Raw genomic sequence first — 18,783 nt, forward strand, 5'->3', positions numbered from 1 at the left:
CTCACACTTGAAACTTATCTAAGAACACTCTCCATAAAATTAACTTTTTTCTTAGAGCCTTCTCTAAACTAAACCGATTTTGAGGATCATCGACTATTTTTTAGTTGTTCCAGATACGGAACCATAAGCTCTAACTTGAAACATAGCTATGAACATTCCGCAGTAAATTATCTTTCAAACGAAACAAAAAAAAACCCAAAACAGTTCATCCAGACATAGCGGTCAAACTTTTAACACCCTTTTTTTTTGGTTCGGGGGTTAATAAAAATACCCAGAGAAAAAACGGCTTCAAAACAAATTAAAGTCGGTTAAAAAAATAAAAAATACACAGAAAAATTTCTTTTAGTGATGAAAATAATAAATAAAGTGAAAAAAATGTATTGAAATTTACTAATTGTTTTGTTATTTATTTTACGCCTCAATTAACATGAACATCAATAAAAAATTAATTGATTTTAATTGATATAATTAATAATTAATTTGTTCTGCATGTTTCAATTTCTTTGTGATCTTTTCCAACCGCATCTAGATCAGTTGTAGGTATCCATTTATAATAAGGAGCTTCATTTAATTTTGAATCACGGATCTGTAAGTAAAGTATTCTTGTATGTTTAAAAATATAATCAATAAACGCAAACATATGCAAAAGGTCTCAAAAGGCCAAAAATACTTGAATAGCTAATATTTTACCTTTTCAACTTCAATCAATATTCGTTCAAAGTTCTGATAAGCAACTTGTTTTAAATGATCAAATGAATGCCAATCAATTGCTTTGTTTTCATATTTATATTTAGATTTATATTCATATAATCCATCAAATAATTCTGGATACATGGATGTATCGTTCATTCCATTTATTGATCTATCAAATTAAAAATCAAATCAGATAATTTATTAAAAGTCTAATCAAATCCAATAGAATATCATGCTTATAAATAAACGATGAAAGTCGGCGAACTATGTCAAGTTGGGTATCATTGAATTGCTATTAAATAGACAAATCAATTAAAGTTATAATCATTAAAATCGATCCACGCGTTTGGTGTCAAAGGACCAAGTATACATGCAAAGGCTGAAAATGAAAGTCGGCAAACTATGGCAAGTGGAATATTCTTGAATAGGTATTTGAAAGACCAAACTAAAAAGAGTAACATAAAAAAAATTATTTAAAAAATCAAAAAACCCGACTGAGTTAAATATAAACTGAAAAGAAAACAAACAAGTCCTACAGTTTACATAGCGACCCATTTAACAGTCGGGATCCATTTGAACCCACACCGTCTCAAACCTTCCCAATAAAGGACCCGACTGTTAAAGTCGCTGTGTAAACTGCAGGACTTGTTTGTTTTCTTTTTAGTTTATATTTAACTCCGACGGGTTTTTTAAAAATCTTAAAAATATACTCGGATAGCGTGAGATTTTCTCTCACCACAAAAGTAATAGATTGTGGTAGAATAAAAACTGAAGTGTTAAAATGTAAGGAATAAAATAAAATAAAAGTAAAGTAAGTAATTCTTACTGTTCATAAAGTCCAAATCCAGATCCTAAACCAATGGATTGAATGCCAACCACAGATGCAATCTTATCAAAATGTTCTATAAATAATACAAATAAATAATCAAACTCATTAATATAACATAACCTATGTAAATTTAAAGTGGTCCAGCTGTTTGATCTCAATAAACGCAGTTTTGGGGCTTCTTGCAGGGCAAAATTTTGAATTATTTCATTTTAAAATTATGAGCTTGAAAATTGATGAATGACGCTTCAAAAAAGTTTTATCATGAAGAAAATTTATCACAGATTCTGTTTATGCAAAAAAAATATTACCTTACGGGGCTTTCCAAAACGAAAACAGTATTGTTCCGCTCCAAAAAAATGAATATCTATGAATTGATGAGGGCAGTGGGATGTGAAGACTATATTATAGTGCGGTAGTCTGAGCCACAACAACGCGTGGCCGGGTAGCTAGTAACTAATATCTAAGTACCTACACTACTTAGTACTTAGTACTTACCAAATAAATGAGTTAAGGTTGGTGTGTCATTCTTTGTAAGCATATTCTTATCAAATGTTATCATCACTAAACCTTTCTTTGTTGCAATATCTTGCAAAACATTGTCATCAACATTTGTGTCATGCGCGTGTAATGATTTGGATGCTACATGCGATAGAATCACTGGTGCTATCGACAACTTAGTGATTTGTGTAACCACTTTGGTAGGTATTCCAGTTAAATCCAAGACCATTCCTAAACGGTTCGCTTCTCTTATAATATCCTAGTTTTAATTTTCATTTATTAGTTATTGGTAGTAAAAAAATCTAGCTTTTGTGCTTTTGTTCATTCAATTTGAACAAAAACGGTCTTTATAAAGAAAAGAAACCACTTTTATTGAATTTTTTTTTCGAAGAGTGCCTCAATTTCGTAGAGACAATTATATGAAAAATCGGGGATAAGTCATTCCTAAATTTGACGGATTTTTATGGTTTTATCAAGTACAAACCATCCTCTGAAATGTTTGTTCTGGTTTTTTAAGAAGTCAGAAGTCTGGCTTTTTAAAATGACTGGTCTAATAATCAAAAAGAAATAACTTACTTCCCCAAAAGGTGTCAATTTTGTTCGATTGTTAATTAACCTAAAACAAAAACACATTACTGTTGTCTGTCGATAAATAATAATTATTGTGATCGATTCAGGGGAAATTTCTAGCAGCTAACAGATACGGTCAATGTTCTTACAAATATTTGTTCAGCTTTATATCGTTGGAATTTTTTGTGCAAAAATACTTTTAGCCTCGATGTTGTTAGAAATGCCTTAAGTCTTCCATATAGAATGAATATTAGTGTTAGTTTTAAGTTGATAGTACATGTTGGCATGGCAGTACAGTACAGGTAAGTAATACAAGTTACAAGAAGTACAAGTGTTATAGATACTTATACTTACCATGGTGTTACATCTTTATTTGTACAACTTGATAATGTTAGAAATCTAACACCTAATCATAGAAGATTCGTAAGAGAGCCAATCTAGAATCAATTAGATGTCCACTATCTATACCAATAAAACTACTTATCTTTTTATTTGAATATACATTCTTTAAATCTAAAAAACAAATCAATTCATTCTTATTTATCTCTATCAATATATATTATAAATATAAAAGTAAGGATGTTTGTTACGCTTTCATAATACCATAGCTCATATATCTAAATAACACATGAGCTATAATTTATAAAGATATATTTATAAAAATTATGAATCTAATTATTCAAACATAATTATTTAAAAATAATTCATAAATAAAATAAAAACATTAATTATAGTTCAAATAATAAAACATAGATGTCCTTACACTTAACTTAGGTAATTAGCAACGCTGTACTCTAATAAAACTAAATCATCAACTAGCAGACTTTGGTCGTGTAATCAGATCAGAGCACTGCATTCAGTTTAGTCCCAGGACCAGGACATATAAAATTAAATATTTAATTTCTAGATATAAAAGTTGCAAATGAAATTAATTTTAATGAATACAAGAATATTTAAAATATGTTTTACATTTATTGAGAGCTTCTGATCTTCGACATTCGCTATTTCATAACTTTAAAGATTAAGTTGAAAAGATTAAAATACTTTTTACAGTAGTTACCTGATATTGATGTCACCAATTGCATCCGATCTGAATATTCTAAATGTAATCTTTTTAAAACATCAATCTGTTCTAGAACCTGTGCGACGCCATCTTTATATTGAATGGAGCATGGCGCTGATGCAAACCAAACCTAATGAACCAACCAACTTGTTTAAAACTTTAATGTAAAACATTGTTAAACTAAGTAACATGGGCATTTCTTCCTTTGCCCAGCTATATTTGACATGATTATCGTTAAATAAGATTTTTAATTAATTACCTGAGCCCATAATTTGCCTTGTTGTATGCGCACTAAATCAGTGAATGTTTTACATTTCTGATTCCAATCTGGATGTGTTGTTAAATTGGTATCAAATGATATTAATTGTAAATTATTTTCAGCACACTTCCTTAATAATTGTGCTAAATTATTATAACTAAAAATAAATAAATTAATTAATTTTGTGAAATTAAATTAACGTGTTTCTAACAACAAGTGTCTAAAAATTGATCATATCAAGACGAATAAAAGAAAAGAAATTTGTCATGTAGAATAAAATGGTATATAATTGCTTACATAAATTTTCAATAGTCTAGGAGCTATGACCGTATAAAAAATCCCCTCCCCCCATTTTGAGCGATGAGCAAGTTCCATACAATAATACATTAATATCGCTTGCTTTCTCATATTGTTAGAAATACATAAAATTAATTGATAATAAGTAGGTACCTACCCATCAACCAATGGTACATCATCTAATATAGATCGTCCTGTACGTTTATTATTATTATTATTATTATTTGATACAACAGCAATAATTATTATAATTGTAATTATAGTGATTAATGTTAGACCACCACCAATGATCCATTGACGACCTACAAAATAACAATTAAAGTAATAATAGTGTATAGTTCTGTGTGTTAAGTTAAATAGAGAATTTTAACACATTTGAATTTTCAAAGTTGAGGTGGCTAGGGGCAAAGGAGTGAAACCTAAAATAATCAAGGTATCTTTTTTAACTTCCCCTTCGATCAAAATGAACGTGTTTTCACACAAAAACAATAATCATATCAAATCAAGAGTTATTAAGGATAGATACTTTTGAAATGAACACCCTGTATATAGATAAATAAAATTATGATTTAGATGGTACGTACTTGTACTTGTACGTACTATACGTACATACGTACTATAGGTATCTACTTACGATTTAAACCACATGGTCCATTTTCATTTGATAAATTAAAATTAACCATTTTAATAACTAATAATTATTTATAATAACTTGATAGTTATTGAACCTAGTTATTAAAACTTAACTTTACACTTAATTACTAATAAATATAAATCTAATTAATAAATATGATATTGATAATTATGAACTTATGACTAAAAATGAAATAATCGACGCGACGGTAGATATAGGTACCAAGGTGGTACTTCAAATGATATCTATTGCATTTATTTGTGTATTGTATTATATTGTCAACTTTAACTTATCAATTATAGATTAGATAGGTATAGATTATAGATATAAAAAATAATTATTTAATAAATCAAAAAACCAGCGACTCACTTAAATATAAACTGAAAAGAAAAAAACAAATCCTGCAGTTTACATAGCGACTCATTTAACAGTCGCGTCGAGACCCATTATTGGGAACATTCGAGCCGGTGTAGATTTTAATGGGTCCCGACTTTAAACTGCTGGGAGGGGTTGTTTGATTTTTTAAATAATTTTTATTATTTTACTCTTTTTAGTTTAGATTTTCAAATACCTATTCAACGATACCCCACTTACCATAGTTTGTCGACTTTCATTGTTTGCTTTTTCACAATGACGTCTGATGGGCGCCATATTAAATTTTCATAACTGCCATATCTTCAGTATCTCTCGCAAGGTTAAAATAAATCTATTGGCGTAAGAATCATCCAAATCGGTCCACGCGTTTGGTCTCTATTGCACCGCATAGGAACACATATACATTCTTTTCACAATATGGCGTCTGTTAGTCGCCATATTGAATTTTCTGTAATAAAATTGCCTATACACAATAAAAAAGAATGTAAAGTACTCATTTATAATTTTTTTAGATTGTTATTTTAACCATCGGGTTAGAGATTGTTTAAATTTTATTTAAATATATTGTTAATACATTTTAACTATTTGTAATATTAGAAACTCATTAATTAATAACAGTTATATCGCTAAGATCGATAATTATTATAGCCCTGGAGCCTGTGCCAATAAAACTACACTTACACGAATTTCGAAATTTCGTAAATGAATCAATACTATTTAATGATAAATACAATATGGACTAGGTATGCCAGGATTTATCCTGGCCGAAATATTTTTTCATTTTTTACTGTTATGACAGATATTTTGTTCAAGTTTTGAGCTGTCACACCGAGATATTTCAAAAATAGAAATTAAAACGAATAAATTGACAGGACCTTTCTGTCACACCAAATTTTTCTGAAAAAAGATAACATTTGCAATAAAATGGTCTCTTACAAATTAATTTCCATGAAAATGCAAAACACTTATAATTATTAAAAAATATTTCAGCCTGGAAAAACTCTGGCACATCTAGTACATATTGTACTTATCGTTAAATAGTATTGATTATGCAAAATTTTGAAATCTATGTAAAAGTGCAGTTTTACTGTCACCACGGGCTCTTTGCTTCTTATGATCGAACATTTCTATAAAATAAACAAGATAGATAGATATTAATTAATTAATTAGTATTTGAATTAAAATTCTAATACATATTAGAATTATTAGATTTCTTATGATAGTCAGTTTTATCTTGTGGTTGAGCTTCACCAAAACCAAGAAATGTATCTGGATTGACTTTCTCAAAACATTGATTTGCAGGTTTTTGAATATCTGCATTTGTAGATTTGGTATCAGTCGTTTTCTTTGATAAATAATCATTGTAATCTTGTTTCCGTTCTGTACTTAATTCTTTACGATGATTCTCTGCTTCATTATTGTGTGCTGGATATCCATCAGATGCTGCCCATTTAGATCCTTCCATGTTACCCTTATTATCTTTCAATCCAAAAGTTTGATTTTGATTGGACATGATTTAATTATTTTAAAAAATAATTATAAATATAATGCGTCGTAGTTTAAGTACTTGGTATTCACAATATTGATTCTAATACAACTGCACTCTGTAGTAGTCTGGTTTGGTCTGGTCTGGTATGGTATGGTATGCACTATGCAGTATGCACTTATTGATGCGACAACTAACATGAACTCGTCATATGTGGGTAAGGTAGGGGCCAGAGTTCTATATATGTAGGAGCTGGGCGGGGCTGGAGCACCTCTATATATACAGCGTAAATACTTTTAAGCTAATAAATAAATATTACATCTACAAATTTATCACTATTTTATATCAACTACAAGGTGTATACTCTAATCGTTTCCTTAAAAAAGGGATTATCAGCAAAGTTTTCCGAGAGTTTTGAAAATGATTGATTTTATAGATTTTGAAGTACTCTTTTTGAATTTCCACTTTTATACTTCGTATCTTACCCACTTGCGCCACCATATTAGAAAAATGGCGTCAAAAATCAGTTTTTTGACGATATCTAATTTTCGAGCAATACGAGGAAAAATCTATATTCAAAATTAAACTAGAACAAATTTCCTACAATTTATATTCAGACCATTTTTTTTATAAATTAAATATTTTAGGCGTACGAGCACCGCAAAGTGTACCCCTTCTAAAGCGTAGAAAAATATACGTTGAAAATGGCAATGGGAATCGGTAGTGATGAAATCTAAGCAAAAAGTGTCATTTAAGTATGTTTCGTTTATTTAAATTCGAAGTATTTACCGTTAAATAACTGAAAAATTAAGTACTATAACAAACTTTGAAAACGAAAAAAGTTTTAAGTCATTTGCATAAAAATTAACGAAGTTATAATGAAAAGAAAGTATCTCGTACCATTTTTTTATGTTTTATTCAGCACAAAAACTGATGAATTTACTACGGGAACTAAAATTAATGCTTCCCACTTTCCAATTTACTTTATTTTGTAATAAATAGAAAATGTCAATTATGTAAAATTACCAAGATACGAATTGTAATAAAACCCATCAATTAAATTCAGTAAACGTTTTTTATTAGAAACATTAACATTAAAATATCTTTGTTTTCTTGTTCACTTCTTCTCTTGATTCTCTGTATCATGTTGTTAGACGTTGCTCGTAGATGTTTGTGATTTAAAATCAAATAAAATAAAATCCTTTTGATAATTGTTTCCTAAAAAACATTCATATTAACATTATCTGCTAAATAAATTTATGTTGTTACATTCTTAATCAACCTTTTCTTCATCAACGTCAAGTATTATAAATAAATTTAAATCGTTTGAACTGCTCAAGTTTTGCTGTTAATTTTTTCTAAACCTTGTTTTAAATATTCTGCCATATTTAATAAACATTTTTAAATACAAATCACATAAAACATTTTCAGCTTGTCAATATCTTTTCAAGGTTAACCATGTTTTTTTGAAGTTTGTCAAATCCATTAACTAGAAAGATAGCACAACACACAGAAAGTGTACGTTCTGTGCTGTCACTGTGTACGCAGTAGGAGTGGTATGGTATGGTAAGTAATTTAAGAGTTATAACTACTTTAAACTACCATTTGACTAAATACTTTAGTCTACAGTATAAAGGCAGGTATGTTTTCGTGACTAACACTCTTACGAAACTTCATGAGTGGCTTCATTTAACTCTAACCTACCTACCTACAACGATTTCATTTGCGAAAACTTTGCAAATTGGAGCAAAATTCGTTCTAATTAAACGGGAATTGAACCCGTTTTAATTAGAACGAATTTAGACTACCAGTTTACCAATTATCAATAAATGAAGTGTCATTCAGGAATATTCTAAAGTTTATCAAAGCTGTAGATCTTTATTGGAAGAACCTTTAAATCAAAGAAGGTACCATGGATGAAAAAGTATTACAAAGGAGGAACTATGGGTGAAAACGATCGTTGTATAAAAGATCTTGTAAGATTTACTCCCAAATCAAATCGAATAGTTTCTATAAATTTAATAAATAATAACTAGCTCGACCCGTGAGGAATTCCGCTTCCGTAGTAACTGTAACTCGTGACTAAAAACAACAAATTTCGTAGAAGAGTGGTGAAAAATATCACAAGTTCTTAAATTAATATTAGGAGAACATGTATTAAAGATAGTAATTATATGTCTAGAGTCTTAGGAGAGCATCTGTAAAAACTAACATGTTTGCCTAATAAACTTATTATTTAAATTTATGATATTTTTCCATTCAAGTTATTTGTCTAGCATGTTTTTTCCTTAGCGGTACATTTTTAAACGGTTAGTATATTTTTCGTCAAACCTAGACATAATAAAATTGAATATGAGGGGACAATAAGAGTAGGACAGAAAAAAAAACTCGCTAGAGTAATAATATATAAGATAATATAAACAATTAAATTAAATATAATAATTATTTTAAATAAATTTAATATTAATTAATTAATTAATTTAAACTGCACATATAGATAGATAGATAAGTATTTTAATTAATTTTATTTATAATTATAATACAATAAATTGAATAGATAGCTAAATATTTTTATTATTTTATTTTTATTTTACAAATTTATTTATATTTAATATTAATTTTAATATTTTATTATTATTATTATTAATTTAATTATGTATAGGTATATATCCACTTCTTAATTAAATATTATTTAATTTATTTAATTATATCAAATAGATAATAATAATAAAATATATAAAATTAATTGATATTGATTATAATAATTAATAATTAATAATATAAAAAGGAACATAATAATTTTTTTATTTAAAAATGAGCAGTAGTTAAACTAGATATAGGTAAATATATTTAATATTAATTATTATTATTTAATAATTAATAATTAATAATAAATAATAATAACTTGTATATATTCACAATCTTAATTAAATACAAATACTTAATTTTTATTTAAAATATTAATATAATAAATGTAATGTTATGTTTTAAATGTATTTACAAAATTAAAAATAATATAATATTTTATATTTATTAAAAAATAATAAATATTTTTAATTAATTTACATTATTTATTTAATACAAGTATGTAATTTAAATACATAATTATTATTTATTTATATTTCTGTTTGTTTATTTAATTATGTTTGTTATTAAATAAATAATGGAGCTTAGTTTAACTAAAGCTTAGCCTTGCTACATATTTATTTGGATCTTAGGTCTTATTTACAGATCTTGAGTCTGAGTCTGTTAACTGTAACATGCATGTAACATTCAATGTAAATTACTAGTTGTGTGGGTGTGTGTGTGTTTTTCATAGTTATTTATTTAATCAATTTATTTTTGAATGATTTTTATTTAAATAATACATAAATTATGTTTTATTTTGTGCATTATTTTATGTGTGTATGTGCATGTAATAAAATCATTTAATTTAAATTGATTAATCAATTAATTCATATTTAATATTTAATATTACTTCTTTAACTCCGAACCAAAAATTATAAGTTTGACCGCTATGTGTGTCTGTCTGTCTGTCTGTGCCATTGTACCTGTGGATTTTTTTAAATTTCTTTTGAAAGGCGTTCAACCTCAAACTTGGTTCAGTTTGGACAAGGCTCTAAGGAAAAAGGTGATTTAATGGAGAGTGTTTTTAGATTAAATATTAAAATATTAATTAATAATCAATTATAAATTATATTGATTAATGAAATATATTTTTTTTGTGTATTTGCTGTTTATTTATTTATTTTATTAAAAAAAAATTGTGAAAAATAAAAATTGTGCAATCAAAAAATTATAATTAAAATATAATTATTTAGCCACTCATTCCATACTTACATAATACTTTAAAATATACTCGTTGCTCGGTAGGACCTGTAAATGTATACGAAATGCATACGCTTAGCGCCTACACTATAAAACAAATAATCAATATGGCGGTGACTGGGTACCGTGCTAGAGAATGTCCTCATCGTATTCCTACCTGAGCTGCGTAAGAGCATACCTTGTCTAATTCTACTATGTTACAGATAATTAATTATTTCATTAAAAATGTTTTTAAAATAAAATTTAGTTTTCTTTAATTTTGGCACTTTTGAATTGATTTTTTAACAAATTTAATAAAAATTAATAAATAATGAGAAGTTTAATAAGTTGCAATAAAACATTCATATGATAAATAAAAGTTAGCTTTACTTAGCTTAGCTTAGATTTTAAATGTCTTCTTAAGTCTTTGGCTACAGTTATCTAATTTTTACAATAAAATTTCAATCTTTTTGAAATAATACTGTTTTGTTTTGTTTTGTTTGCTTTTTAAAATTTATAATATTTACATCAAAATCTTATTTTGTTTAATTTATAAATCTTGTCTTGTAAGTAATTTTACAAAATAATTACATTCTTTTGTGGCAGCCTTAATAAAATCATATTTTGATTGACAAGTAATCTTAGATTACAAAATTTACAAATGGTGACTCCCACGTGATTAATAATTTTTGTTACCCTGACTATACAATGGCGAGGGTTATGCGTTTGATTTTTAAATTACTTATCATAATTCGACAAATGTGGTATTGTCTTGATTGTCCGCTGGTTATAGGCTATATGACGTCACTTTAAATTGAATATGGCGCCCTCTAGAAGACATACATAAAGTTATGATCAAAAAACAAACTTAATGTTAAAAATATGAAAATATAAAAATATTTTTACCGGAAATTGTTATGATAAGTGAAATCGTCATTACAGTCGGGGAACCTCTTTCTGTTCTGTGGAAAACTGTTTAAGAGCTTCTCCGATTGTAATAACGATTTTACTCATCAGAACAATTCTCGATAAAAATATTTTCTTGTTTTCATCCTTTTTAAGAGCGTGATTCTGCCGGGCTTTTATTTTTTGAACTTTATTTTATTTGAGCTTTTGCAAGCATATCACCCAAACAGTTATATTAATGTGTAATTTTTAGGTTTATGTTATATTCATATCGATGGAATCTAGGGTTGTCAAGTGTCAAAATAAAAATATTATTTTGTTAGGGTTGCCATACTTTATACAAAATTATATCCTCAAAAAATAAAAATAAAAACAACTCAAACACATATTGCACTCAAAGTTATTGGTTTAAATCAATAAAAAAGAAGAAAAATTGAAAAGCTACATACACTGACACTCATACCAAAATCGGAATGTTTTGGATGCTTTGCTTACAGGGTGACACCGACACCGACAAGATAAATCAATCTTGAATACTTACTGTACAGATTTGGCAATTAGCAAACCTAGCCGGGACACATCAGCTCAAGGCTGAAAACACACTTTAAGAAAGTCTGTCCAAGTACCTCTGAAACCAATTCCATCCTGACAGTCTTGTTCACCGACCCCAAAAACCACCGTGTAACAAGTTTGAAATCATTTTCATCAGTAATTATAAAATGGATATTAATTATGCTAATTATGCATATTTTTAATTTCTTATAAATCAGACTAGTTCCTAGTTCTTCGTCTACAGACACGCATTCGATTTAGTGCAGTGCATTCAACACAGATTATATGAATAAAATCACAGTAAATTAAAATTAAAATATTGTTTCTTTTAAAGTTGTTCGGCTGTCACGTTACTAATCAACTAATCAACTAGTCAACTAGTCAACTAGGTAGGCAATTTGTATGACGTAAATGTAAACAAATGCTATAAAAACTAAACACAGTTTTTTTATATTTTCTTTTTGGAAATACCGTAAGGTAATGTTTCTGCTTTTTTGCATAAACAGAATCTGTGATAAATTTTTTTCACGATGAAAACTTTTATGAAGCTCATTCATCGATTAATTTTTGTACAATTAACCAAATTTTGCATTGCAAGAGGCCCCAAATCTATGTTTATTGTGATCAATGGACTTTGATCTATTATTTTCAGCAAAACCAAAAATTGAAGATTCACCGAACTTGCTGAAACAGCCGAACTACTTGAATAAAGTGGAGTGAGTGGAGTTTGTGTTTATCTTGTAATAAACACAACACAATATTAATTATTAATTAATATATTGACTTACTTAATTAAATCACAAAAAATAATAATGGTGGCAGATAAAGATAAACTGATTAAATGAAACAAGATTTGTTTTCATAAAAAGTTATTGTCCAACGCATTGTACAGCGCAACAATATCACTGTGCGAGTTAATCCTCCAAAATGGGAAGTTTAATGCTTTAGCGGCTACCTCTTCATTCTGACCATCACCAACCACCACGTACGTGCATTTACGACCGAATCGTGTTACAATCCGTTCAAAACAACTTTCTTTACCTGCAAAGTAAAAATAAATTCATAAATACATTATTTTTAAATTTAGTTTTTGGAATTATGTTCCTTATCGCATGTTATAATTTGTTTGCTCGCTGGGAGATAAAACCAAAAAAGTGCTACAATTTAAAACGACCCCAAAATCCGACGACAAGTGATACTAAGTACCTAGGATACTAAAACTTTTTTAATCAATTCAGTTTGTAATAATATACGTAGATACGATAAGAACATAACTCCAAGCGGGTGTTCCACGACAATTCTCGTTTTAAAAAAAAATTAATTTTAATTAAATTATTCTTACCAATCTTTGATGCAGAATAAATATTTTCAATGCTAAAAACGCCACCCAATCCAAATAGTAATACTTTAGCTAAGGTTGGTACTAACTGCGTAGTAGTTACAAGTACATTAACACAATTAGGTCTAGAATTAATTAATGATAAACATTTGTTTGCTAACGTTAACCAGTTGTCTGTAGCAGCTTCGATCTCTGAACGTAATTGTAACCATTGGTCACGTTTTGTTGGTCCTAACATACCACCAACACTAAAAAAACAAAATCAATCATTATAAATCAATAATCTATGATGTTCAAAGACAAAAAGGTGAGTGGAACCGCGGGTAAAAGCTAGTTATAAATAAATATCACACAGACACACCTATTTCTATAATTATTATAAGTCTCTTTGATCCGTCGATATCTAAATGCTAATTTCCGCATCCAATCAACACCACCACGGATACCACCACCACTACCAGATGGTAAACAGAGACCAACACCACCACCAGCTAGACCTGGTGCACCACCACCACCCAATGCACCACCCGCACCACTGTGTGATGTGTTTGTGTGAAAACCATCTGCAGCAAAGTTGTATGTACTCAAGTCTTGTCCATTATCATCTGAAGACACATCATCGATGTGCACTTGATCACAGTCCTCTACATCGTTAAAGAAGAAGTGTGCATCAGCCATTATAAAGATCATCTCCTCCATGCGACAACCCAGTTGTGCCATCTGTGGTGCTTCCTGAACAAACAAACATATAAAATTCATTGACTTCTTGTGGTTTTCAAAAACAAATTAATTGGTTTTTAAGATGTATTTTCATGATGACGCTTGACACTTAAGAGAATTACATGTAGATGTATGGAACGTGAAATTCTAAGTAATATATCCACAAACAAATAAATGATTCTTTGTAGTTTTAATTCATAGATTTGAATAAAATAAATTAGATTGCTGAGCGGTTTGTACGTACTTTATCATATTTGGATGCAAAAACACCAGTTAACAAACTATTAAATATAATAATAGTTTCATCTAGATCCCAAATGAACACACGCTCTGTACCGGTTTCAACGCTAGCAGGTGAGACTGTATTCTGTCTACGTCCTCTACCACGTGCTGCACCCACACGACCTCCACCTGTAGTATTACCACCACTATTATTGTTATCTGTTTGTTGATTCCCACCACTTCCACCATTTGAAGTTCGTCTTATTGTTTGACTATTATTAAGTGTATTATTTAATGATGAACATAGAACACCCCCCGTTTCTGATTTAATTGGTGATGTGGGTGGTTCACTTAATGGTAAACCTAAACTATTTGGACTTTCTGTAAAAAAGAAAGAATTCAAATATTATTATTAGTAGGTAGTGAGTGGACATCTTTTGTACTTTGATAATAATATTATCGCTTGATTTAGTAAAGTTACAAACCTGGTAATACTGAATTAGTTAAATGATAGCTGTTGCTACCAATGCCACCTGTTGAGTTTGGTGATGAACTAACATATGATGCATAAGGTCCTTGTGCTGCTGCACTGTAATAACTACTGTATTGTGCTGCAGTCTGTGGATCACCGTACGCACTGCTTGCATAACTTGCATAATCAACACCCTGTAAAGTAAAATAAATCACTTTAATTATTAATTTATTTAATTTAAAAAAAAATTGTATTTTTTTTAAATGAAGCTTAAATATGACATTACCTGTTGTGCAGAAAAACTTTGTGCTACCGCTGAAGCGGCTGCGGCTGCTGCACAATTATAACCAGCTGTGTACGCAGCGTATTGACTGCCAGCTGCAGTAGTGCCAGCAGCGGCTGCTTGTTGAAAGCTACTGCTACCTGTTAGGCTGGAGGTGTATGGACTTAGATATGGACTGGCTGCTGCACTACCTTTAGTGCCACCACAACTAGTCAGACTACGTGTGCCTGCGTAACCTGCGTACGCTGCTGCTGCGGATAATGCTGCACCAGTCGGTGTTGTACTTGCAGAATGTGTGTGTCCATAAAAGCTGGATGTTGGACTATGATTCATTGTGTATGAATTGGCACTGTATGGATTCTGTTGACATTGTATACTAAACACAATCAAACAAACAATTTATTTAAACTTATGGACTGATTTTGATCTTATTTATAATATAGTAATAATAAAAGGGAAAAATTAATGCATCTTTGAAATATTTTTTATATTTTTAATAATTACAAGTATTTTGTACTTTCATGGAGATTAATTTGTAAGAGACCATTTTATTGCGAATTTTATCTATTTTCAGGAAAGTTTGTATGTAGCAACTCTTATCGTGGCAGAATGGTCTGTCAAAGGGATTTTTAACCTATTCCAAATCCGTATAAGTGCAGTTTCACTGTGACAGGCTTTAGAACTATGTGTATAATGAAGCCAAGGTACTGATGACAACATTACCTGTTATAATATTGATGTGGATATTGATGCTGGTAATCTTTTTGGTTGTCATAAGCTAATGGATCATTTAATGATGACAAACTGTTTGCAACAGTTCCCACAGCTGTATGATACATTCCTGCAGTTCCACTTACAACACCAACACCAACACTACAGTTCACACCTACACCTACTGTTCCTGCTGCTCCACTATCACAAATAAGACCAGTTGTGGTGCTAGATAATAAAGAATTGGAGTTAACACACTCCGTTGTTGTATCTGTGTCCGCCAGGCCTGGACTTTTTACTTCACTTTTAACGTCTGTAAATAAAATTAATATTAAAATATTTAGTATTTTATTTTTATTAGGAATCGAAGCTAAGACTTCTGGATGAATGTAAGACGACAAGTCATTCCCTTACATTCCCTTTAACTTAGCTTAATACTAATGCTTAGCTATTTCTCATAGAGATTTCCCAGAGGAACTATATTTCCTTCTGAAATTTTTCATCGATGGTGGACATTTTTGGTTTAAGCACAGTGCGATGAGTACTTTACGTTAAAACCAATTGCAGCATGGGTGTTCTATGGATCAATTCTGTGCGTGCTTTATACAAGTGATCTAATCTAACCTAACCTAGTTAATACATAACCTAGTTTTCTAGTAGTTAGTGAACTAACCTGTTGAATCAGTCAGTAATGACCAGCCAGCTGATGATGATGTTGATGAAGCCGTACTTGTTATGTATGCAACAACAGCAGCAGCAGCAGCACAACTTGTACTTGTACTTGTATGATGTCCGTTATTAATATTTAAACAAGATGGCGATGATTGTTGTTGATGATTTAAATTTAAATGATCATTGTTTGTTGTTGATAATAAAGAATGTTGATGATGATTTTGATGATTATTGTATCCACTGAGTTGATGATGTGATGATGATGTGTTATCATTTATATTTGTATTTGTATCGTTTTGATGATGATGATGATGATGATTTTGTTCTTGTTCTTGTTCTTGTTCTTGTTCTTCACTATTATTATTATCAGATGATAATGTATGCTGATAATGATATTGATGATTTTGGTGATCTAATAATAATGTTGGATTAATATTATTATTATTATTTGTTATACATGCTGCTGATGCTGATGCTGATGTTGATGCTGGTGTTGTTGATGTTGGCAGTGGTGGTGATGATGATTTTGATGATGATGATGATGATGAATTAATTGTTGGTGGACTTAACGATCTATAAAACAATACAAAAACAAAACATAAATAATTAAATATTAAATAAATAAATAAATATTGTTTAAAATACTAAATAAATAAACATTAAATTAATAATACATAATAACATCTATATTAAAAGTATATGTATACAGTACAGGATGATTTATTTTATTTGATATTTGCAATTAAATTTTAATTGATGGCTAACGCATGACTGTGCTATATAATATTTATAATAATTACTAGCTGCGCATCGCGATGTTATCCGTGATTAAAAGATATTTTGAGAGTTTTTATCGTTACTAAATAAGTTTATTTCAAACTCTCTGTAAATTATTAACAACAATTTTCATGTAGTTGACTCAACCCCATATTGGTTAGACATGACAGGTATGTGTTTGTAGTAACCAAATCCTATATTTAAAGCAAACGGTTATATATTCCAACTAAATATAATTTGATTTTCAATCAATAAAATACATGACTTTAAAACCAAAATCAATATCTTTCATTGAAGTAATGATTTTGTTTATTTAGCTTTAGTGATTTTGTATCAATCAATATTTTATATTGAATCCCATTCTATTGTAAATAAAATTATTTAGCTTCACTTGCTCTAATCATTATTAAATTGTTTGTAAAGTATTTTTACTTGATTTCAATATGAAACAGTCAACTTTGGGATGCGGTTGTCACTATTAAAATTTTTTGTTCAGTTTTTGTATTTGTGAAATGAATTTGAAATAAATTTATTTCTTTCACAATAATTAATGAACCTGTAGCTGTAACTATAGTTATTATAGTTGTGTTATAAATGAATGTAATCGTTATAAATTAATCAAGTGTTGAATTAAATATAAATGTATTTAATATACTTGATTTGATTCATTGCTTGTTTATACTTTTTTATTTTAAATTGTTGGCATTTTAAATAAAAAAACATAAAATATTTATTAAAGTAGTCCGGTTGTTTGTAATTGTTTTTTGGCGGTGAATGACAGTTCAAAATCCCTTGATTACAATAATTAACACAGTTTTGGGACCTCTTGCAGGGTAAATTTTGGAATTATTTCATTTTAAAATTATGATTTTGAACACAATTTTACAAAAATTAATCGATGAATAAGCTTCAAAAAAGTTTTCATCATAAAGAAAAATTATCACTGATTCTGTTTATGCAACAAAAAACATGACTTTAAGGCGCTTTTCACAAAGATAACATAAAAAACTTTGGTTTTTGATGCTTTTTTAATATTTGTATAGCATTTTTTTAAATATTTACGTCATAAAACTTAATTGATAAGTTGATTAGTGACGTGACAGCCGAACCACTTTAACATCAAGATCAAATAAGTTAGTTAAGTTAGTTTGTTGATTGTTGATTCATTTTAAAATATTTATTTGAATGTTAACACACGTTAACTGTAGTAGTGTGATGTGTTAACATATGATGTTAAAGTTTAAGTATATTTTGTATATTTTGTTGTTATTGTATTATATGTTGATTTATATAAATAGCTAGTGTTTTGTGTTGTGTTGTGTGTTGACGTCATACAATTCATACATGTCACATAGTTTTAAATTTTAAGTCACATCACAAAACTAATCTTTTATAAATTTCATTTAAATCATTAATTATTATAAGATTAATGTTTGTCTTCTAATATATATATAATATATATATCATTGGATTATAGCCCTGGAGCCCGTCACAGTAAAACAACACTTGCACGGATTTAGAAATTTCACATATGAATCAATGTTATTTAACGATAAGTACAATATGAACTAGGTATTTCAGAGAGAGTTTATCCTGGCTGAAATATTTTTAACCAGGT

General features: G+C 28.9%; 2 protein-coding genes across 3 annotated transcripts in view; both read right to left on the minus strand.

The window, feature by feature from the left end:
* Positions 1-419: 419 nt before the first annotated feature.
* LOC123290521 (dipeptidase 2-like) lies at positions 420-5,008 on the minus strand. Of its 2 annotated transcripts, XM_044870743.1 has the most exons (7): positions 4,844-5,008; positions 4,367-4,511; positions 3,913-4,069; positions 3,651-3,783; positions 2,945-3,103; positions 2,597-2,636; positions 2,155-2,279 (listed from the first exon to the last, which is right to left on the minus strand). In XM_044870743.1, the coding sequence occupies exons 1-5, from the start codon at positions 4,890-4,892 to the stop codon at positions 2,997-2,999; spliced, it is 591 nt and encodes a 196-aa protein (XP_044726678.1). In that variant the 5' UTR covers positions 4,893-5,008; the 3' UTR covers positions 2,155-2,279; positions 2,597-2,636; positions 2,945-2,996. The 2 variants fall into 2 exon arrangements, with proteins under 2 accessions (XP_044726679.1, XP_044726678.1); XM_044870744.1 differs by lacking the exons at positions 3,651-3,783; positions 3,913-4,069; positions 4,367-4,511; positions 4,844-5,008 and adding exons at positions 420-586; positions 691-862; positions 1,520-1,595 and having other exon boundaries at positions 2,018-2,279; positions 2,945-3,043.
* Positions 5,009-11,213: 6,205 nt separating this feature from the next.
* The window catches only part of LOC123290462 (eyes absent homolog 1-like), a 69,349-nt gene continuing 61,779 nt past the window's right edge, over positions 11,214-18,783 (minus strand). Inside the window, exons 4-11 of the mRNA XM_044870665.1 lie at positions 16,390-16,961; positions 15,729-16,029; positions 15,009-15,381; positions 14,736-14,916; positions 14,273-14,631; positions 13,670-14,040; positions 13,312-13,556; positions 11,214-13,010 (exon numbers count right to left, since the gene is read on the minus strand). Coding sequence (XP_044726600.1) covers positions 12,829-13,010; positions 13,312-13,556; positions 13,670-14,040; positions 14,273-14,631; positions 14,736-14,916; positions 15,009-15,381; positions 15,729-16,029; positions 16,390-16,961 — 2,584 coding nt within the window. The 3' untranslated portion in view covers positions 11,214-12,828. The remainder of the gene's footprint in view (positions 13,011-13,311; positions 13,557-13,669; positions 14,041-14,272; positions 14,632-14,735; positions 14,917-15,008; positions 15,382-15,728; positions 16,030-16,389; positions 16,962-18,783) is intronic.

This window comes from Chrysoperla carnea, chromosome 1 (assembly GCF_905475395.1).
Source record: "Chrysoperla carnea chromosome 1, inChrCarn1.1, whole genome shotgun sequence".
NCBI classification, from domain to species: Eukaryota; Metazoa; Arthropoda; class Insecta; order Neuroptera; family Chrysopidae; genus Chrysoperla; species Chrysoperla carnea.

Bases quoted from the DNA above. Each gene is read 5' to 3' on its own strand.
- LOC123290521 (XM_044870744.1), bottom strand. From the start codon at position 2,249: ATGGTCTTGGATTTAACTGGAATACCTACCAAAGTGGTTACACAAATC. The intron at 1,596-2,017 runs GTAAGTACTAAG...TATTATTTATAG, and splicing joins AACCTTAACTCATTTATTTG to AACATTTTGATAAGATTGCA. The intron at 587-690 runs GTAAAATATTAG...CTTTACTTACAG, and splicing joins TATTGATTGAAGTTGAAAAG to ATCCGTGATTCAAAATTAAA.